The 21844-nt window shown below is 43.9% G+C and overlaps 1 protein-coding gene across 1 annotated transcript in view; it reads left to right on the top strand.

The window, feature by feature from the left end:
- Nucleotides 1-21844, top strand: part of MCM3 (minichromosome maintenance complex component 3) — a 96563-nt gene that overhangs the window by 38996 nt on the left and 35723 nt on the right. The window contains exons 7-8 of the mRNA XM_085895133.1: nucleotides 18499-18652; nucleotides 18756-18887. Of these exons, the coding sequence (XP_085751259.1) occupies nucleotides 18499-18652; nucleotides 18756-18887 (286 nt within the window). The remainder of the gene's footprint in view (nucleotides 1-18498; nucleotides 18653-18755; nucleotides 18888-21844) is intronic.

The raw sequence follows: 21844 nt of genomic DNA, 5'->3' as shown, positions 1-21844 counted from the left end.
AAATCTAAATGTTTTTTCAAAAATTAAGGACGTTTGAACAATAGACCCGGGTGACAAGCGGCCATCTTAGATTTGACCTCTCACTAACCCTCACAGGTCAAATCTGACTTCCCTCCACATCTGAAAATAAACATTATGGTATGACCTCACTATGCTAGAAATTTCATGATTTTCTCATAAAATGCACAATTTGTTAAAATATAAGAGTTTATCTGCTGTACTATTTTAATTAACCCAAACACAGTTTTTATTCACTAAGTTTCAGGCCATGAGGTTTCATGGTTTTGGAGTTATGGAGGAGACACACACACTAACACACAATAGCATTTATTAGTATAGATAAAATAAAACTAGAAGGGCACTCTTCGATGTTGTGACGTCAACAGATATGTCTCTGCCCCCATTATTACATCATTATAATACTTGTACCAAGTTTGATTTAAATCCCTGAACCCAGATTCAAAATATTAAATAATTCTGGTTACCAGACCATGCGTCTGATCAGTTTGAAATTTAAAACATTGTTACGGCCCAGGGTTCAAAGTTCGCCACGATGGGAGCACTCAAGTTCCTCCTAAACACCCGGTCCTAAGGCCACTAACCGTGGATAACACCATAATTCGACAGGTTAGGCCTTAGTTATTTTATAACCTGATTTATGCAGTTCTTCAGCTAAAATGTAGGGTCGGTAGGTCGAAATATAAATATAATTTCAATTTTTAGAAATTATATATCTTTATGATTTTTTTCAGATGTTCCATGGAAAAGACAAGGGAAGGTGGGGGGGGGGGATAAATATAAATCCCGGACCAGGAGGATCTAAGAAAACATTGAAGATGGAAAACCATTCAAATTCAGGATGCCATTGTTCACTGTATCATCTGATGTGAAAAACGATAAAGGATTAAAACTTGTTTTTACAATATAGTCTGGCATGTTTTTCTTATAGGAACCTGTTGGATCATCAAACAAATGGAAACAATGCTGAGAAAATTTCTGTCCAAGTTGTAGATGTGTGCGTGCACAGTGCACACCAGTGCATAGTGCTGGATATGATTAAAAAAAAGGTGTCGACTCAGAGTCAACACGCTCAAAACGGTCAATCAGAGCCATAACCAGCTTAGTTTTCAGTGGGCATCTGATCGTACCATCTCCCCATCCCCATGAGCACATCAAATGCTGATTTCTGGTCCGTTGAAGGCTGAATATCAGCATCTCGCAGGGAAACTTTGACGTACTTGGCACCGAAATCTTTCAATACGAACAGCGTTGTAGAAATTTCGACGGAAACAAAATCGGCACGATCGAGAGTTGCGTGCGAATCATCCCTGCTGCTGCATGAATTGATGCAATAGTTTGGCCAGAATATTCGTCGTCAAGATGTTGCGTGATTTCATTGTATCTGTCACCAATACAGTCACTCATTTATACCGCTGACATACTTCTTAACAACTCATGGCTCGCAGACTTCCTCTCCTGTCGCAGTCACCGTGTGGCCCTAAATGGAGTTCTTTCATCCCCTCTTCCTGTCCAGGCTGGAGTTCCTCAAGGTAGCATTCTGGGCCCTGTTCTTTTTGTTGTTTTCATCAATGATCTCTCCGACTCTGGAAAATCCTCTATATCTGTTTGCTGATGACTCCACCCTCTGCCGTACCATCGGTCATCCCTCAGACCGGCAAGCAGCAGCTTCTTCGTTCACTGCAGATCTGGATAAAATCACAAACTGGTCAAACACGTGGAACATGTCTTTCAATCCGGACAAATCTCACACTCTCACTATGTCTCTTCGAAAGGACCGTTTAGAAACCCCCCCCATCCACTTTCTCAACAATCCTTTGGGAGAAGTCCTTTCTTTCAAGCTTCTGGGTCTCACGATCTACCATGACCTTTCCTGCGAAAGCCACATTTCAAACCTCGCCTCCATAGCCAGTCGCCGACTGGGAATCCTCTATCGTGCAAAGTCCTTCCTCGGCCCACCTGTGCTCCTGACCACTTACAAAGTTTTTGTCCGCAGCCTGATGGAGTACTGCTCTCTACTCTAGGCTGGTGCTCCTGCCTCCCACCGTTCTCGGCTTCACGCTATAGAAACCAAGGCATTTCGGATCATTGGCATCTCCCGCAATGAGGCTGAGTCTTTGGGCCTCTCACTCATTCACCGCAGGTTGGTCGGTGGTCTTTCTGTCTTCTACCGTCTCCTCTCCAGCCTCCCCCCGGCTCTCTCTGCGATTTGTCCCCACCACATTTCCGCAGGGTGCTCAAGGTCCGCCAACAACCCCTTCTGGTAAAACTACCAAAATCACGAATCACTGCTCACCTTCACTCTTTCATTCCTCTTTTTTTTTCCTGCCTTTGGAATAAACTCCCTCACTCTATTAATTCCCATTCTTCCCTCCAGGCCTTCAAAACAGCTGTTCACCACCACCTCTTATCATCCCCCATCCAAATCCTCGATCTTTTCTACCCCCCCCGATAATCCACCCAAGCCCACCTCCTTCAAATTCCCTGCTTTCCTTCCTGAAAATCCCTGTAATGTCCATCTTCTATTCCCTATGTTCCCCGTCCCATCCCTCTCCCTTCCACAGATCTCCTAATGTCTGTTCCCCACTGTTTTGTCCTTCCCACTCCCTCCTCTCTTGTCTCATGCCCCCATGATGTGCGTTGTGTTAGCTCACACGAGCCTCGACAAGGTATAGAAAAAAAAAACAACACAAACAATCACTTTTGCCCCAGAAACAACAGTCAATCTGAATCACGCTGGCCACTGCTCAGGCGCCATGACCGAAGACGACTGCGCAGCTCTACTGCGCAGCTCGGTTAAAGGTGACTCGGCATTTTGGCACGCACGCACGAAATTATATTTTGAAAATAAATGCCGACGTTTACATTTCGGGTTTTGAAACTTTTGCACCTTCGGCGGAAAATGTATAAATATAAAATGCTAAAAATATGTTTTATATTTATATTTCATTTCTGCAAATATGCCGTCGGTGGATCCGTAAACCAAGTTATAAAATAACTAAGGCCTTACTAATCAACCACGAACGCAGATTGGTACCGCCAGTCTTGGCAGGGTGTCACGACTTCACGTGGTTACCTTATCTTTGGACAATGATATCAAGGGGGGCTCGTGCCCTCGATGCATACTTGTCTTCATTTTCCCTGATCAGGTGAAGTCGAGTTTAGCTGCTAAGTACGCACCCCGTAACAGAGAAAATCATGTGGGGTAAAACTTCCTGGCTGACACTACGTGCAGACTATGCTTGACCAATGGAGGAAAGGACACTACAAACTGGGTACATTTAAAATCCAAGCAATTTATCACAGCAAGGGCGAGGAAAGGTATGTGGCACAATAAGCAAGGGATTTAATACACAGCAATATTTGTACAGTTGGGAAAGCAAGGATTGGTGATGTGCAGCAAAAGAAAAACAGTTACATACAATGGGCATCCCATCCCCAAAGGACACAGTGCACAGCTCACCCGATCCTAAAACTTCTTCAATCTCAATTATGCTAACAAAACATGGTCCATCAGAATCATTCCTCGAGGAAGACAGAGTCTGTCTGTCAGGTGGTTTCGACCTCTTTGTTACCAGGTGACGTGGATTTCTACCCTCGAACCGCGTCGTGATCGAAAGGATTCTTGATTGTTGAGGGATCTTGACCTCCTCGAGGATTCAACGTCTAGCCGACTCAGTGTTGCATGTATCGGGATAAAATAAACCACAGAAGTCCAGTAATAATCAATGTCCACAAGGAGTTCTTTCTTCTGTACCATTTATTTGCTCTCCCTCAGATCATCTCCCCCTCCCCATATATCCATTCCATTTTATAAGCAGAGAGGCCTTTGATCGCAAAAACAGAATGCACAGCTTATCAGCCCGGTCACCTTGTACTTTCAGAAACCCAAGCAATGTCCAAAGTGTCAAAGAAAGACAAGATTATAAGTAGGTGGTAGGCCTTAACAACTAAATAGTAGAACAGTAGAGGAAAAACACAAACACTTTGACCTACTCAGACTGAGGCAAAGGTTTCTTGTCTAGAGAGTAATAATTTCCCCAACACTCCCCCCTTGTTGCCTAATAAGGCAACACTAGTTAAGTTTAACGATATATATTTTCTCTTCACTTGGAAATGCATTCTCTTGCGTTTGAGTGTGGCCATTTTCTTGGGTAGTCACATCCCCTCTTTTCCCCATCGTAGAGCTCAGTCCCTTAGCCTTTCCTGTCCCGCAAGCCAGGTGGCTTCATGTGGTTGTACAGCTTCGGACCTGGTTGAGGTTCCGGTAGGCCCCTAGGCCGATAGAAGATAAGGCTACCCGTTGGGCTGCACAGCTGATTTTCGACAACCTATTTCGGGAACAAAGCAGATGAGCAAGAGTGGATTGACAATTCCCGTGAATATTGAACACATTCATTTGCGCTACTTATGGATTTCCAAGTTCAGGTTCTATCTCAAAAGAGTCGTAGGACTCAGTGTCAAAACCAGGGTATGAGGGTGGTGCTTGGGCCACCATCACCTTTTTAGCAGTATTCCTCTTTAGACAAGAAACAATCAATGCCGGCATTGTAATTGTTGCACATCTAACAAGCACCACTACAATGATGATCCACAATAACCCAACGGAAATCCAATGCAATAGGGTAGTTCCCCAGCCTCCAAAAATCCCTTCAAACCAGGAATAAAGCCCATCTTTCGTGAAATAATTGTGATACTTGGCTCCTTCTTGTTTAATCTTGTCAGATATGTTCGTGATTTTCTCTGAGTTATCAGGGATATAAGTACAACACTCAGAGTTAATTACAGCACACGTTCCTCGTTGAGCCGCGAGAATGAGGTCGAGCGCAACTCGGTTTTGCATTGAAACTGCACGTAGGGCGACGACCTCCGAGTTGATATCAACCATGCCTAGAGCAGTTTTATTTGCCAATAATTCAAGCGAAGTAGCTAACTCTGCCAATCCCACAGACGTTTGTCCAACACCGTAGTGAGGGATTAAAATCATGAAGAACAGTTCAGTTGACGTGAAACCCCGTTTACCCCGTTTCAAATGCTCAAAAGGTGACTTAGATAACAGGCGCATATGTGGCAAAATGAATGACAAGAAACAAGATCCACTCCAATTAACTGGAAGCCATGGGTATGCTCGATTTCCACACACGAAATAGGTATTATTTAAAGCGACTTGTGGTCCCATCGTGTGATTTTCATAAACATAATGACTGCATTCAGAATTCCCTAATCTTCTTTCTCCCCATGCCTCTTGTACCAAGCATAGTTCGGGTTTTTCTGTTGCCCGTTCAACCATAAAATGTGGAGGCATTTTACTTAAATTAAAATTTGGCCAAAACCAGTTACTGAAATTTCGTTGTCGGAGGCAATTTCCATTTCCATTGGTAACGATGTGGTCGTCAAGGTTATTATCTTGTTTATCCCAGTTTCTTTCCTTTGCCCTGTACCCACACCATTCACTCAGATTGAATGGTATAGCCAGAAGCGGTATCCCAGTAACTGCTGAATGAGGTATCTTAGTACAAACCCAGCAATTGGTTTTATTAAAAGCTTTCGCGTGTTTACGAGAAAGAGCCAGATAAGTGTTTATTCCATGTGGTGAACCCACTTTGCTCGTTAAGCTTCTTCGGTCTCTGAATGCCCTAGGCTTAGTTTGGTGGGTAGTCTGATAGGCCCATCTCCAAAGAACATGCAAATAATGTTGATCACAGACAGTACTTATCGGTTTAACAGACCAAGTACACATTGCACCACTTGCATTTAGTAGTACAATCCTGCAATGGAAAGAATCATTAAAGTTATCAGGAAGCAATGTTCTCCTCGGGTTCGTTTTGGCCGTGTGCCAGTTTGCAGTGTGTGGCATGGATCCATGTTGCTCTTCCTTTACACTTCACAGCTGTATGGGTAGTTAGCAGTATTTGAAATGGCCCACACCAACGTGCCTGAAGAGAGTTCTTCCGTTTGTAAATTTTCACATAAACAAAGTCTCCGGGTTTGAAGTTGTGATGATCAGATGTGGCTGGTTCTGGCAGAGCTTGTTTCACCTGTGCATAAAAAGTTCTTACAGCATGATTCAGAGAGATACAGAACGTACGCAACGTGTCGTCCATTTGCTGCACGTTCATGTCTTTTATAGTCAAAGGAGGTGAGTTCGGTAATCTCATTGGTCTTCCCATCAGAATCTCATGCGGAGATAAGCCAGAGTTTCGATTTGCGGTAGATCTCATAGTCATGAGAGCAATTGGCAGAGCATCTGGCCATTTTAATCCAGTTTGTTCACAAATCTTGGCCAGTTTATTCTTCAGGAATCCATTTTGCCTCTCTACTGCCCCCGCAGATTGCGGACGATGCGGGCAGTCGAAATGTTGCTTTATTTGCAATACACGACATAATTCTTTCACCACTTCGGCTGTGAAATGAGTACCTTGGTCACTGGAGATCCTACAAGGTATTCCAAACCTACAGATGAAATCCTTCATCAACAGTTTAACCACAGTAATGGCATCTGCTTTCCGACAAGGGTAAGCCTCAACCCATTTGGTGAACAAATCGACGATGACTAACGCAAATTCAAAACCGCAGCATTTTGGTAACTGGACAAAATCCATCTGGATATGAACAAAAGGTCCGAATGGAATTGGATGACCCCCTGGGGCCATCTCCACCCCCCTTGCTGGGTTATGTTTTTGGCAAATATGACATGTCTTACAATGCTGTTCTGCAATTGGACTAAACCCCGGGGCAAACCACTGTCTCCCAATTGAAGCACTCATGCCGCCTTTGCTAGTATGCCCGGCCCCATGTGCCAATCGGGCGAGCCAAGGTAATAGAGCTCTTGGTGCCACCACACGACCATCAGATGATCTCCATAATTTGGATTCATTATCGAATTCACATCCAGCCAGTATCCACAAATCTCGTTCTTTAGCACTGACAGCTGTCTGCAAAGTGTTTATATCGTCAATGGTCGGTGTTGCCTCTTGTCTCAATACACATTGTGATATTAAAAGAGCTCTGGTGTGGGCAGCAGATTTTGCAGCTGCATCTGCCCTGGCATTTCCCCGTGAGACGTCATCAGATCTCCCAGTGTGGGCGTCACATTTTACCACTGCAATTTGGTGAGGCAGAAGTATTGCTTCCAGTAGATTCGCAATCCATGTTCCATTCCTTACTTGTGTACCTGATGATGTTATAAAACCCCTTTCGCGCCAGTGTGCTCCGAATTCGTGTACAGCACCAAAGGCATAGCTGGAGTCAGTGTAGATTGTCACTATTTGGCCTTTGGCTAAATGGCATGCACGAGTGAGGGCGAACAGTTCTGCCTGCTGCGCGGAACAGCTCTCAGCCAATCTCCCGCTTTCGATTACTTCGTGATCAGAGCAAACGGCGTAGCCTGTTAATAAACATCCATCAGGTGCACGCGATGATGAGCCGTCTACATATAGAACCAATTCAGAATTTTGGATTGGTGTGTCTCTCAAGTCAGGACGGGGTTGACATGTGTGGGCGATTATCTCTTCACAATTGTGAGGATCACCATCTTGTACTCCTGGCAACAAACTAGCAGGATTCAGCGGTGCGCATTTCCTAATCGTAATGTTCGTGGGTGCTGTGAGTGAGAGTTCGTATGTTGTTGCTCTTGAAGCCGACAAATGTTGTGTTTTCGTTTTTAACAATACAGCTGTCACTGCATGCGGTACCAGGAGAATCAAAGTGTTTCCCGCGACGAGCGCTTCGGTCGCCTGCACCGCGAGCGAAGCGGCTGCTACTGCCTTGAGACAAGGGGGGAATCCTTGCGCTACCGGATCCAATTTAGTACTATAATATGCAACAGGCCGTAATTTATTCCCGTGCTTCTGTGTCAGCACAGATTGTGCGAATCCCTGTCTCTCACATGCATACAAATGGAAAGGTTTTTCATAGTTTGGTAAACCCAGAGCGGGAGCCGAAGAAAGAGCCTGTTTTAACGTTACAAAAGCCTTGTCTGCATTTTGTGTCCATGCAAGTGGGCTGGGTGCGTTTGCCGAACCAATGTCCACCAGGGGGCGCACTAAGGCCGCATAATCTGGTATCCACTGTCTGCAATAGCCGGTCATTCCGAGGAAAGACCTCATCTGTTTAGCAGTAGTTGGCTTGGGCAGGTTTAATATTGCCGCTATACGTTCAGGGGAGATGCGTCTTGTGTCTCCCTTCAGAATATGCCCCAAATATTTCACTTCTTCTTGGCAAAATTGCAATTTAGCTCTCGATGCTTTGTGTCCTTTCCTGGCTAAGGCCCTCAACAATGTCAATGTATCTCGTTCGCATGCGTCTTTTGACGCTGAACAGATCAGCAGGTCGTCAACATATTGAATCAGTGTGGATCCACAAGGGAAAACTACATCATCCAAGTCGTCTTTGAGGGCCCTCGAGAATAATGTTGGACTTTCACAATAACCCTGGGGCAATACAGTCCAAGTGTATTGCTTTCCCTGGTAGGTGAATGCAAACAGAAACTGTACTTCTTGGGCTATTGGTATACTAAAAAAGGCTGAACAAAGATCCACAACACTAAAATAGGTAGTGTTACTTGGGATGCTTGATAGAATGGTAGTTGGATTTACAATTACAGGAAAAGCTGGAATTACCGCATCATTCACTGCCCTCAAATCCTGTACGAATCTCCATGTTGGTTTCCCAGGTTTTCTCACAGGTAGGATCGGTGTATTACATTGACTAACAGTGGGAATAATTATCCCTTGTTTCAATAGCGCTTCCACGACAGGAGCAATTCCTACCTCTGCTTCTGGAGACAAAGGGTATTGCGGTTTTCGAGGCAGTTTCTTTTTTGGATCTATAGTGATCTTGATTGGATTCATACTTTTAATTTGGCCGACATCGTTGGCATGTGTTGCCCACAGACAAGTCGGGACTTGTTCGAGTATTTCAGGTAATTTTCCTGACCCATTTAATTCTGAGAGATCGACCACCTCGAACACAGCTTTTGCTGATCCTTGACATTCTGTCCAACAGAATCCCTGTTCCCCGATCTTCCAAAGTCCGTTTACTTGGCTCGATTCCATCAAAGTCGCTTGTGATGCTTTTTTCAAAGAGGTTACCATGTGACCAATGTCCGTTTCTTGGTAACCTTCTGCAATTGCTAAAGTAACATGTGGTGTAACACTGGACGGTTGGTTCCACAATTTTAATTGTTCCTGCGTCAGATGCACCTCCAGGCCAATTCCTTGCTTCCCAATCCAAATTGTTCCCAACACTAAGTCAAAGGTCTGGTGTAATTTCGAGAGTGTTTCACTCGCATAGACGTTATCTTTTCCCTTGATGTTGCAATCTGCAATGCAATGTAGTCGAGTCTGTAAGTACCGTCTGTCCATGCCGTGTTTACTCACCCAATCGAGCACCTCGGGTACGTTTCTCTCCAAATGTGATAAATATTCCTGCAAATGGTTAAATGCTTCACAATTAATCACAGTCCATTGATATACAAGATTTTCTGTATTTTCCTGTAATAAATTCATCATAGTTATGTGTGATTCGTGAGGTATTTCTAAATATACACCATCAGGGGTACACTTAATTGAACAATTCAGCTTGCATAACAGATCTCTCCCCAACAGATTAATTGGTGTATCAGTTGCCATCAAAAATGCATGGTTTGCAGACAATGGTCCAATTTCCACCCGGAGCTGCTCTGTCAGTGGAATCGTACTAGCAACTCCCGACATTCCCACTATTTTTACTCGTTCTCGCGATAACGAGGCGTCTGGGAAATCACTCCTTCTGAACGCAGATTTGGTCGCTCCTGTGTCGACTAAGAAAGGAATCTCTTGGCCTTCAATTTTCAAAGTCAATTTCGGTTCGTCACATGGTTTCAAAGTCAGGAAGGGTAACTCAGACGAAGTCGCTTCTTTTCTTTGTCATAAAACGAATGGGTTTTGGGTTTGAAATGAACCTTGAGATGGAGGAGGAAGAAATGAGGGTGGAGGAGGAGGGAACGAGGCTGGAGGAGAAGGAGGAGGGAATTCGGTTTGAGGTGCAGTGGGTTGAAATGAACCAGCTTGCTCAAACTGTGTTCCCCATATTTCCTGCTGTCTATAATATGGATTTTCATTCACTGGAGGCGTGGAGTGTCTGCGAGTTTCATCTCTGTATTGTGCCGCTGGTCTCTGTTCTACCGGTTCATACGAACTATAAGTTCGACTGTTTCTACGATTTCGGCATTCGTTAGCCCAGTGTCCTTGTTTTCCGCATGTATAACAGAAATCTCTGCGCTGGTCTCTGTATTGTGGTCTCTGACGGTAATTGGTTTGCCCTCAGTTTTGTGTATTATATCTCACATTCCTTTCCCCGGGGCATTTACCTTGACCTTGAACCTGGGATAGCATTAATGTTGATTCGTTTTCCTCGTCAGAACGATGTTTCAACAATGAATTACAATGCGTTACATATTCCATCAAGTCTTTCACTTCCTTTAATTCCCAACCAATACATACTCGCTTTATTTCATTTTGTAATTTGGCCGTCAAACCATTAAGGTAGACATGAGCAAATGGTACTCCCTCTTCTTTCAGTCCAGAGTGACATTGGTATACACCCCGAAAACGCTCTAAGAACTCCAATGGGTCCTCGCCAGCGCGTTGCCTGCACACCTGTATTTTTGCCCAGTCGGTCTTAAGTGTTACCACCTCTGTGACAGCGTCAATGAGGGTGTCAATATGTTCTTTGAGCTCCTCCCTGTCTCCAGGAGCTTCATCTGGCCATGCAGCGACCTGTTTCAATTGTCGGAGTAACCCCTCTGGTACCACTAATTTTAATAATATTTCCATGTCCATATATGTTGGCTGATGACATGCCACCACCACGCATAGTTCCGCCTGGAATTTTTTTGGGTTCTCCCGTATCTTCGGCATCTCATTTACGATGGCTTTTAATTCAGAGCCCCACGGACGATATATTGCTTGTACCTCCCTTGCACCTGGGTAATCTCGCAATGGAAACGCGCCAATGAGTGCCTCATCATCTCCGTCCTTCGCGGTCTCCGGCATTATTTTTTTGATCGAGTTTGTATTTTACCCTTGTCAGCAAGAGGAACTTTATTTTTGCTTTGTGTTCTTGTTTCTTTCTTAATTACTCGCCTGGCTCCCCGTTGAGCCTCTCCTTGCCCTGTGGCATCATCTCCCTCTGTCTCTCCCGCTTCTTCATCCTCGAGCGGTTGTGCTATCGGAACTGTGCACTCTGGCCATGTATCTGAGTCTTCTTCTTCATCCTCAAATCTGACAGCCACTGCTCGCTGTCTCTTGGTTTTATTTTCAAGTCTCACCGGCATTTGCTTCGTTAATTGGTCTAGCTGACCCTTCAGGTTTAACAACCGTGCCTTTTCGTCTCTGTCATGACATTCCTTCATCCAATTTATATAAACGCTCCAGTTCACCTGCTTCTGGACCTTTTTGTCACTATTTTTCACTTCCAGTACTTTTCTTAAATTGTCTAAACACTCGTGATCGAACGTTCCATTCTCAGGGAAAGGTAATCGACTATTTTTGGTCCAATTGCACCATTTCCCCATGTCTCTCACAGCTTCAGGCCCATACTTATAAAACATAATTCTTGCACATGTACCTCTCCGTGGTTTTTGAATACAATTTGCCTCGGTATACCCATTTTCCTTCCTTTTACAATTTCTATTTCCCATCTCTAAAATCACACAAATCACAACCGCTAAATTCACTCTAAAATCACAGAATAAAATAAATCGCACCCTCGGAGAACCCCCCCTGCTTACCTTCGCTCAAGCACTTGTCGTTCCTCCAGGCACTGCCTCCGGCAGATTAAGCACCTCCGGTCACGAGCGCCGCACAACGCCGATTCGAATCCGAGTCACGGCACCAACTGACGTGGATTTCTACCCTCGAACCGCGTCGTGATCGAAAGGATTCTTGATTGTTGAGGGATCTTGACCTCCTCGAGGATTCAACGTCTAGCCGACTCAGTGTTGCATGTATCGGGATAAAATAAACCACAGAAGTCCAGTAATAATCAATGTCCACAAGGAGTTCTTTCTTCTGTACCATTTATTTGCTCTCTCTCAGATCATTCTCCCCCTCCCCATATATCCATTCCATTTTATAAGCAGAGAGGCCTTTGATCGCAAAAACAGAATGCACAGCTTATCAGCCCGGTCACCTTGTACTTTCAGAAACCCAAGCAATGTCCAAAGTGTCAAAGAAAGACAAGATAATAAGTAGGTGATAGGCCTTAACAACTAAATAGTAGAACAGTAGAGGAAAAACACAAACACTTTGACCTACTCAGACTGAGGCAAAGGTTTCTTGTCTAGAGAGTAATAATTTCCCCAACACCAGGTGAGGTTGACAGATCAGTGCAAGCCCAGTTGCTAAAGAGGGGTGAGGGGGAAAGAAAACAATGTGTCTATGGTGCGTCGTCTGAGGCAAGTACAGTGAGGGGTGTGGTAATATGTAGGTGAAGTGCAGAGAGTAAGGTGCAAAGACCTGGATCAAAGGGGGGTTGGAAATAAAGCAAAGAACATGTAAGAAGATAGTCCTAAGTGAGGTGTAAAGAGTTCTGTACGTGTAAATGGCTGTCTAATACTGTGCTCAGTCTGACTTTCCTGTTTGTTCTGCACTCCGCTCTGTGTGCTCCATCCCGTTCCATTCTGTTCTGCTCGCTCTGTTATTCAACGCACCGTGACCCCAAGAATAAGAAGAACGTGCGGCAAGAAAACTGAACCTGAGCCAGAGAATCCTGAGCTTCCAGAAGGCACAGCCAGAGAACTGAGCACTCCTTTGTAATTCCCTGGTGGGGGTGTCACCCGGGAGCGGTTCAGGCGGAGCGATGTGTGTTTTCCAGTGCCCTCATTGGTGTATGGATGATTTCCCCGGCGCTAGCTCTGCCCATGGGAGGCTTCGACAGTGGAAATGGCCTCACTTGCCCTGAACTCTGCCATGCAATCCCTCTCCATAGTTAACATGGTGCCAGGGTATTCGGTTGCACTCTCAGTCCAAGAACACGCACTGGACAACTGATGAGGGCTGTAATTGAGTGGAGCGCTCGGGATATCCACGATTGTAAACGGTGTCTCACGGTCTCTTGCACTTCAAGTTACATACTAAAACGTGCAGCCCCGAGTATCTGTAATGATACGCCATGCTCCCCCGTTCCCTGTTGGTCTAAAAGGGAGCGGTGTTCATTGGTGGTGGTGACTGTCATTGAGTTGTTGTGGTTGTGGCTGTTGATGGTGAAGGTAAGCAAGTTTGGGTTGTGTTCCAATGGTGTGGTGATTTTTATGAAGGAATCTTAATTGTGCATGAAATGTTGCAACATTGGGGTTTGAGTCTGGTGAAGTCTGAGGTGGAGTGTCTGTTGGATAATGGTGCACGGTTTGAATGGGAAATGGTGCATGTATGCAAAAGACCTGCCCCTGTTACTATGGTCCTTGGTGTGCATGCATGCGTGAAGGACAGTCGTGTACAGCGAAGCAATATAGACAAAGAATGGGAGAAAGACCTGCCTCACGCCCACACAACATATGCACTACATGGCCAAAAGTATGTGGACACATGCTTGTCCAACATCTCATTCCAAAATCATGGGCAATAATATGGAGTTGGTCCCCTTTTGCTGCTACAACAGCCTCCACTCTTCTGGGAAGGTTTTCCACGAGATGTTGGAACATTGCTGTGGGGATTTGCTTCCATTCAGCCACAAGAGTATTAGTGAGGTCAGGCACTGATTTTGGCGATTTGGTCTGGCTCGCAGTCGGCGTTCCAATTCATCCCAAAGGTGTTTGATAGGGTTGAGGTCAGGGGTCTGTGCAGGCCAGACAAGTTCTTCCACACCGATCTCGACAAACCATTTCTGTATGGACCTCACTTTGTGCATGGGGGCATTTTCATGCTCAAACAGGAAAGGGCCTTCTCCAAACTGTTGCCACAAATTTGGAACCACAGAATTGTTGAGAATGTCATTGGATGCTGCAGCGTTAAGATTTCCCTTCACTGGAACTAAGGGGCCTAGTCCGAACCATGAAAAACAGCCCCAGATCATTATTCCTCCTCCACCTAACTTTACAGTTGGCACTATGCATTCAGGCAGGTAGCGTTCTCCTGGCATCTGCCAAACCCAGATTCGTCCGTCAGACGGCCAGATGGTGAAGCGTGATTCATCATTCCAGAGAACGAGTTTCCACTGCTCCAGAGTCCAATGGTGGTGAGCTTTCCACCACTCCAGCCGACATTTGGCATTGCGCATGGTGATTTGAGACTTGTGTGCGGCTGCTCGGCCATGGAAACCCATTTCATGAAGCTTTCGGCGAACAGTGATTGTGCTGACGTTGCTTCCAATCAGTTTGGAACTCAGTAGTGAGTGTTGCAACCGACAACAGACGATTTTTCGTCTGTCTTCGCACTCGGCGGTCCTGTTCTGTGAGCTTGTGTGGCCTACCACTTTGTGGCTGAACTGTTGTTCCAAGACGTTTCCACTTCACAATAACAGCACTTAGTTTACCAGGGCAGGTCTAGCAGGGCAGAAATTTGATGAACTGACTTGTTGGAAAGGTGGCATCCTATTACGGTGCCACGTTGAAAGTCATTGAGCTCTTCAGTCAGGCCCATTATACTGCCAATGTTTGTCTCTGGAGATTGCATGGCTGTGTTCTTGATATTATACACTTGTCAGCAATAAAACCAGTAGGGCACTCTTCGATGTCGTGACGTCAACAGATATGCCTCTGCCCCCATTATTACATCATTATAATACTTGTACCAAGTTTGATTTAAATCCCTGAACCCAGATTCAAAATAGTAAATAATTCTGGTTACCAGACCATGCGTCTGATCAGTTTGAAATTTAAAACATTGTTACGGCCCAGGGTTCAAAGTTCGCCACGATGGTTCTGGCTGAAATAGCCGAATCCACTAATTAGAATAGGTGTCCGCAGACTTTTAGCCATGGAGTGAATGACCAATAAACCCATGACACATAAGGGAAGGGTGATCTAAAACGAATACTTATGAAATAACTGTCTGCTATAGATTGTGTACCATTGCCTAGGGGAGTGCCGCTTTTGTAGAACCACAACGATATATTCCCCAAGACTACGAGATTGTAATTTTGAAGTTTCACGTCGATTAATGAAGCAGTTCAGGAGAGAATTTTTAAAAAGATTTTTGTTGAATCCAATAAGGCTGCCAGACCATGTGACCTATTAATTATTTGTGAACTCCCTGTTATCCACAAAGCGTGGGGAGCATGTGGGTCAACTTTCCCCTCGATCTGTCAAGCCGATCTTCAGAGGATTTAAAAAGTTTATTCTTTAAAAAAATCAGAGCTGCAAACCACGTGACTTATGACATCATAGGTGGTAAACTTTTTGTTCCTCATGGAGAATAATAATTAATCATGAACATTTATAGCACGCTGGTGTCTGTTGAGTAATGAAATGACACTCATGGCGCGATACAAAATATAAACATCTTGATCAGCAATAAAACAACAATTTATATATTTAATAGAAATTTAATTCTTTCAATTAAATTAAAACTGTGTCGCGAGTCAAGACCCACTCTAAATATCCAAAGATAAACATATCACGAGTCTCGTCTCAGATCCGCAAGTCTTTTCTTGAATAGGGTTGAATACCTGAATCTCGTCTCAGATCCGCAAGTCTTTTCTTGAATAGGGTTGAATACCTGAATCTCGTCTCAGATCCGCAAGCCTTTTATTGAATAGGGTTGAATACCTGAATAGGGTTGAATACCTGTAAAGTTTCGTCTCAATCTGTTCAGGCATTTCGGAGAGGAAGCTTTTTGAAAGTTTTTGGGTGGATGAAGGGAAGGCAATGGATATCGTATCCCCCTCCGATGGGGGGGGGGGGGGGCTTGAAGAAGGCATTTCATAAGGTACCACATCAGAGGTTGTTAGTTAAGGTGAGGGCTTGTGGAGTGACTGGTCAGGTAGCCAATTGGATTGCAAACTGGCTTAGTGCTTAGGAAGCAAAGGGTGGCTGTGAGTGGGAGGATGTAAGTTGTGGGGTGCCTCAGGGATCAGTCCTCTGACCATTACTATTCATTACTTACATCAACGATTTGGATAATGGGGTAAAGAGTAAGCTTTCCAAATTTGCAGATTACGCAAAGCTTGGAGGTAAGGTGGATAACAGAGGAGGTGGTGATCAGATACAGGAAAGTATTGATACTTGTATGGATTGGGCAAAATATTGGCAGATGGAATTTAACCTGAGCATGTGTAAGATGTTGGGGATGGGAAAGAACAATGAAAATAGAGATTACAGGATGCAAGGGGTAATTTTGGAGAGTTTTTTTTTTTTTTGGAGAGCAAAGGATCTGGGGGTGCTAATCGATATGGGAGCTAAGCAGGCATCACAGTGCCAGGCAGCTATAGGTAAAGCAAATAGAGTTTTTGGTTGTATTCGGAGGGGGATCATTTATAAATCAAAAAGGTGGTGTTGACGTTGTACAGTAATTTGGTGAGGGCCACATTTAGAATATTGTGTGCAGTTTTGGTCACCACAACTCAGGAAGGACATTGATGCCATCGAGAGGGTTCAGCTCAGGGCTACTAGATTGATTCCGGGCCTAGCTGGACTCAGCTATGAGGAGCGGCTGAAGGAGACAGGGCTTTATACACTAGAAAGGAGGCAGTTATGAGGAGATATGATCGACATGTTTAAGATAATAAAAGGTATCGATAAAATAAGTGCAGATGAATTATTCAACAGAGTAGACAGTGATAAGACCAGGGGCCATAGCTTGAGAGTAAAGAAGAGGAGAGTTAAGACGGTAGCCAGGCAGGGGACTTTTACTCAGAGAGTAGTTAATGCATGGAACGGTCTCCCTGGAAAGGTCATGGCAGCAGAAACAGCAGATAAGTTTAAATTAGAATTAGTTAGGTACCTGGAAGTTATGGGGATGTTGATAGGACTTTCAGGTCTTGTCAAGGGTGGTTGATGTGTGTTTTTAACCAAGCCCATGCCCCCTCCCCTGAGGGGAAGAAAAGGAAGAAAAAAAAATACATGAACTAACCCCCCCCCCAATAAAACAAACAAACAAAATTATTTCATTAATTAAAAACTTTTTGGCATTTTCTTGTGTGGATGGATTGGTGTGGTGTTCACGCAGGCATGATGGGCTAAATGGCCTCCACCTGTGTTGGATTTCCTGGAATTTATGTTTAAAAAAAAAACATGGCTGCCGAACCACGTGTCCGATGACGTCATTTCCCTCCCCGCCCCCTTACAATTTAGCCTTACATGACCCTCAAAAATTTTCATACTGATCGGATAAAGCATTCGATGTGTGCGATTATGATGTCATAAAAAATAATCACTTATTTCCCATGGGGGAATACTTGACATGTGCCAAGTTTCAAATTTTTCTAATGGAGCAGTTTTGGAGCTACAGGAGTCCATAGTTTTTCCTTTTTTCCAACATGGCTGCCACATCACATGACCTATGATGTCATCATTTTTATTATGAAAACATTCTACATGAATAGTTGCACTTGGTAAAAAATTAGTGTCAATCGCATAAGGCATAAGCGGTAGCGGACAAAACAAAATTAACACGGACAGACCGACAACCCGAAACCATAATTCCTCCGGCAACTTCATCAGCGGAGGCTTCAAAAGAACATTTATCATCCCTGAGTAACTAGAAATTAACGTGAAATTACCTTCCTAATCACAGCCCAGGTTTCAACCATAATTGCCATTTTGAGGAACAAATGTCCAGTGTCCCATGATGAGATTAGTTTCAGATTTGAATTGAAGCTTATTTGTCGATGACTTCATTTATGCTGAACTATCACGTAACAGGAGAGCATTGTGGTGGGGTTCTCCGGTTTGTGAAAATGCAGAATTCATCTGGAAGTATTACAGTGCTTTCGAAATGACGTATTCCGCTCCAGAATACTCGGTGTGCATGCGCAGAAACCCCAGCAAACGCTGGCATTCAGGGCATCTTAAAGTATATTGTGTGTGGTAGATACGGATTGTTAGTTAAAATGGCTCACAACGCTTCTGAAAATACTTGAAAAAGTATCTGAATGAAAGGGCTGTGCGTCATCTACACAACAAAAGACTTGGAGAACTGTCTCAACTTTCCGAACGGGCAGGTGTTCGTACTGAAAACTCCCGACCCTATGGGCCCACCAAAGGCCCGAAGGTTCATAGACGGGCGTTCTACCCAAACGTTTGTGTTTCTTTACTGGTGCCCAGATCGCGGATTATGTCGAACAATAGCCGATTGTCCTGTTCTGCTACATACACCTCATTGCACTTGATTTCAAATTTCTCAGTTTCTCTCGTGTATGCTTTCCCACAATCTTTTCAGGTGGTGCAATGATCAGGACTGGGGTTTAAAAAATGTCGGTTTTTTTTTGTAAGGATTGGACTGGGATGTTATCCACGGGGTGAAACAATGAACTGATGTGACCTCCGTGTGTCATGGACAGACCGTGTTTGATGTGCTTGCTCACTCGCTGGCCCCGAGCATTCACGGACATGAGTATATAAAAAGGGCCATCCTCTGCTTGCTACTCGGTGGCAATGAGAAGGTGTTGGAGAATGGCACGAGAATCCGTGGAGACATCAATGTTCTTCTTATTGGTGTGTGTTTGCTTGGTTGTGTGTTGGTGTTTGCCATTGTGAGTTTTGTACATGCCATCTGTTTTAATTCCTGTTTTCTTTGTACATCTGCGGTGCACTCTAGGAGATCCATCGGTGGCGAAGTCTCAGATACTGCGTTATGTGCTGCACGTGGCCCCTCGGGCAATCCCGACGACTGGACGTGGTTCCTCTGGTGTTGGGCTTACAGCTGCTGTCACCACCGATCAGGAATTGGGTACTTGTGGTGTAGGGAAAGTTCACTTTTATTGACTTCAAGAGGGATGGTTGATGGGTTTTTAACCATTTATAGCACTTCTTTTTCTGGGTTTTCTGGGAAGCTGGGGTTTTCATACTTGTGTAAAGAACAAGATATTGCTGACGCATCCAAAATGCTTCTTTCAATATATACAAGCAAGGGTACCCAGTGTTGTCTGGTCTATTTTTTGTGGGAGTCTGAAACGCTTCCCTTCACCGACTAAGGAATGGGGTCAGGGATCATTTAATATTACTTTTCACATCGCTACAAAGGCTTAGGCATGGTCGTGCTTAAAGTGTGTGTGTGTGTGTGTGTGTGTGTGTGTGTGTGTGTGTGTGTGTGTGTGTGTGTGTGCGTGTGTGAGTGTGTGTGTGTGTGTGTGTGTGTGTGTGTGTGTGTGTGTGTGTGTGTGTGTGTGTGTGCGTGCGTGCGTGCGTGCGTGCGTGCGTGCGTGCGTGCGTGCGTGCTTTGGTTTTTATCCCCCGCCGCGTGGCGGAAGGGGGATATTGTTGTCACCCGGGTCGTCCGTCCGTCCGTCCGGCTGGCTGGGCGTCAACATTTATTGCTGTGAGTGCGATAACTCATAAACTGTTCGCCATATCGATTTAAAATTTAGGTCACATGTACCACCTGAAAAGAAAGAACCCTATTGATTTTAGGCATGGCCAGATCCAAGATGGCCGACTGGGGCGGTCGTCCGTCCGTCCGGCTGGCTGGGCATCAACATTTATAGCTGTGAGTGCGATAACTCATAAACTGTTCGCCATATCGATTTGAAATTTAGGTCACATGTACCACCTGAAAAGGAAGAACCCTATTGATTTTGGGTGTGGCCGGATCCAAGATGGCCGACTGGGGCGGTCGTCCGTCCGTCCAGCTGGCTGGGCGTCAACATTTATAGCTGTGAGTGCGATAACTCATAAACTGTTCGCCATATCGATTTGAAATTTGGGTCACACATGAACCACCTGAAAAGGAAGAACCCTATTGATTTTGGGCGTGGCCAGATCCAAGATGGCCGACTGGGGCGCCCATCTTGAAAAAAATGTTTTTTGTAATAAATGGAAAAACGCTTATCTGATTTCAATTATTTTTCAATGGTGGGGGATTCCCCATCTCTGATGGTATATTTTACATGTATAGTCATGCGCCGCATAAAGACATTTCGGTAAACGACGGACCGCATATACGACGGTGGTCCCATAAGATTATAATGGAGCTGAAAAATTCCTATCGTCTGGTGATGTCGAAGCGCTGCCAGTCATATAAAAGTACAGTATAGCACATACGATTATGTACAGTACATAATACTTGATAATGATAATTAACAACTGCAGTGTGGCCCCGTTATAATGCAATCGTTGAGGTCCGTAAAATGTCATCGTGAAAAAAACAGGTCGCGAAAAATCGGGATTCAAGAAAATCAGCATTCAAACTGACCAAATGTTGACCTAACATCCTAAAACACCCCGATTTTTGTCCTCTTTAACCAGTTTTTTGCACGTTTACTTTCCAGCAAGTAAATTATCTTTGAGTTAAAGAATTCTGCGAATAAATCGTTGTTTCAGTTTTTTAAAACACAAATTAGTTTTTAGTGAAGCTTTTTATGTTGTTAAAACATTCGCACTGCTCTGAAAATATATCACATATCTGACAGGTGCTCGGTTCTTCATTTGTAAATTATAACATCGATGCAATGATTACCTATTTATAAAATCCAAACGCTATTTATTCACCTTTCGATAATAATCGATGCGAGAGGAGATTGTAAGCAGCCGCTATCAACACCCATGGCCGTCATGAACAGCACAAAGGTAAAACTAACGCCTCTTCCGTCTATCTTGGATGTGTGTTACAATTGCCAACAGTATTCAGTACAGTAACAACCTGTACAGGTTTGTAGCCTAGGAGCAATAGGCTATACCATATAGCCGAGGTGTGTAGTCAGCTATACCATCGAGGTTTGTGTAAGTACACTCCAAGATGTTCGCACAATGACGACATCACTTAACGACGCATTTCTCAGAACGTATCCCCGTCGTTAAGTGGTGCATGACTGTATACATACATACATATATATATATATATATATATATATATATATATATATATATATATATATATATTTCAAAATTATCAAAAAACCGTGAATCAAACCTTTTTTTTATTTTTTATTTTTTATATTTTTTACTTTAACCACTCTGTGGCACTCATTGATGAACCTCTGAAAGTTTGACAAATATCCGTTTGGCCATTTCTGAGAAAAATGGTCACACACACACACACACACACACACACACACACACACACACACACACACACACACGGTGCTCTTGTAATATACAGGGTGCCCCACAGAAAACCAGGAAATTTGGTACAGTTTATTTAAAACAAAACAAAAGCAAACTTCGATGTAGTGTAAAACAAAGATAAACTTTATTTTCAAATAAAACAAAAGCAAACTTAGATGTAGTGTAAAACAAAGATACACTTTATTATATGTTAGTTTATTGATATGGTAAAATACGGAAAAATAAATCTCAAAATCTCAAATTTCCTGGTTTTCTGTGGGGCACCCTGTAGATTGACGTGTTACTATTCATTTATTCTAGTTGTATGAGGAGTTTTTTTGAAATTAATCCTGCATAAGTACATACAAAAATTAATCCTGCAAAAGTACAATGCCCAAATTGGTAACCAAAGGGACATATTAGCCTGAAAAGGACGTAGAAGAGTTCGTCTGAACTAACTACGTACATCATTTGACAAAACACGAAACGTGGAAGAATAAAGTCACTGTCAAATATTACACATCACAGGATAGGGAATTGAATTCTAAACATTTTGAATCTACTTACATGCAAATTCTATAAGAATTGACCGTGTTATGATAATAAAGGTCGTTGACCCCCCTGACCTTTGACCCAAACCGCTAA

This window comes from Eptatretus burgeri, chromosome 9 (genome assembly GCF_056783735.1).
Source record: "Eptatretus burgeri isolate ZD-2024b chromosome 9, Ebu_testis_v1, whole genome shotgun sequence".
NCBI classification, from domain to species: Eukaryota; Metazoa; Chordata; class Myxini; order Myxiniformes; family Myxinidae; genus Eptatretus; species Eptatretus burgeri.
Note: the sequence above shows the minus strand (reverse complement) of the source record. Positions and strands in the feature narration are given on the sequence as shown.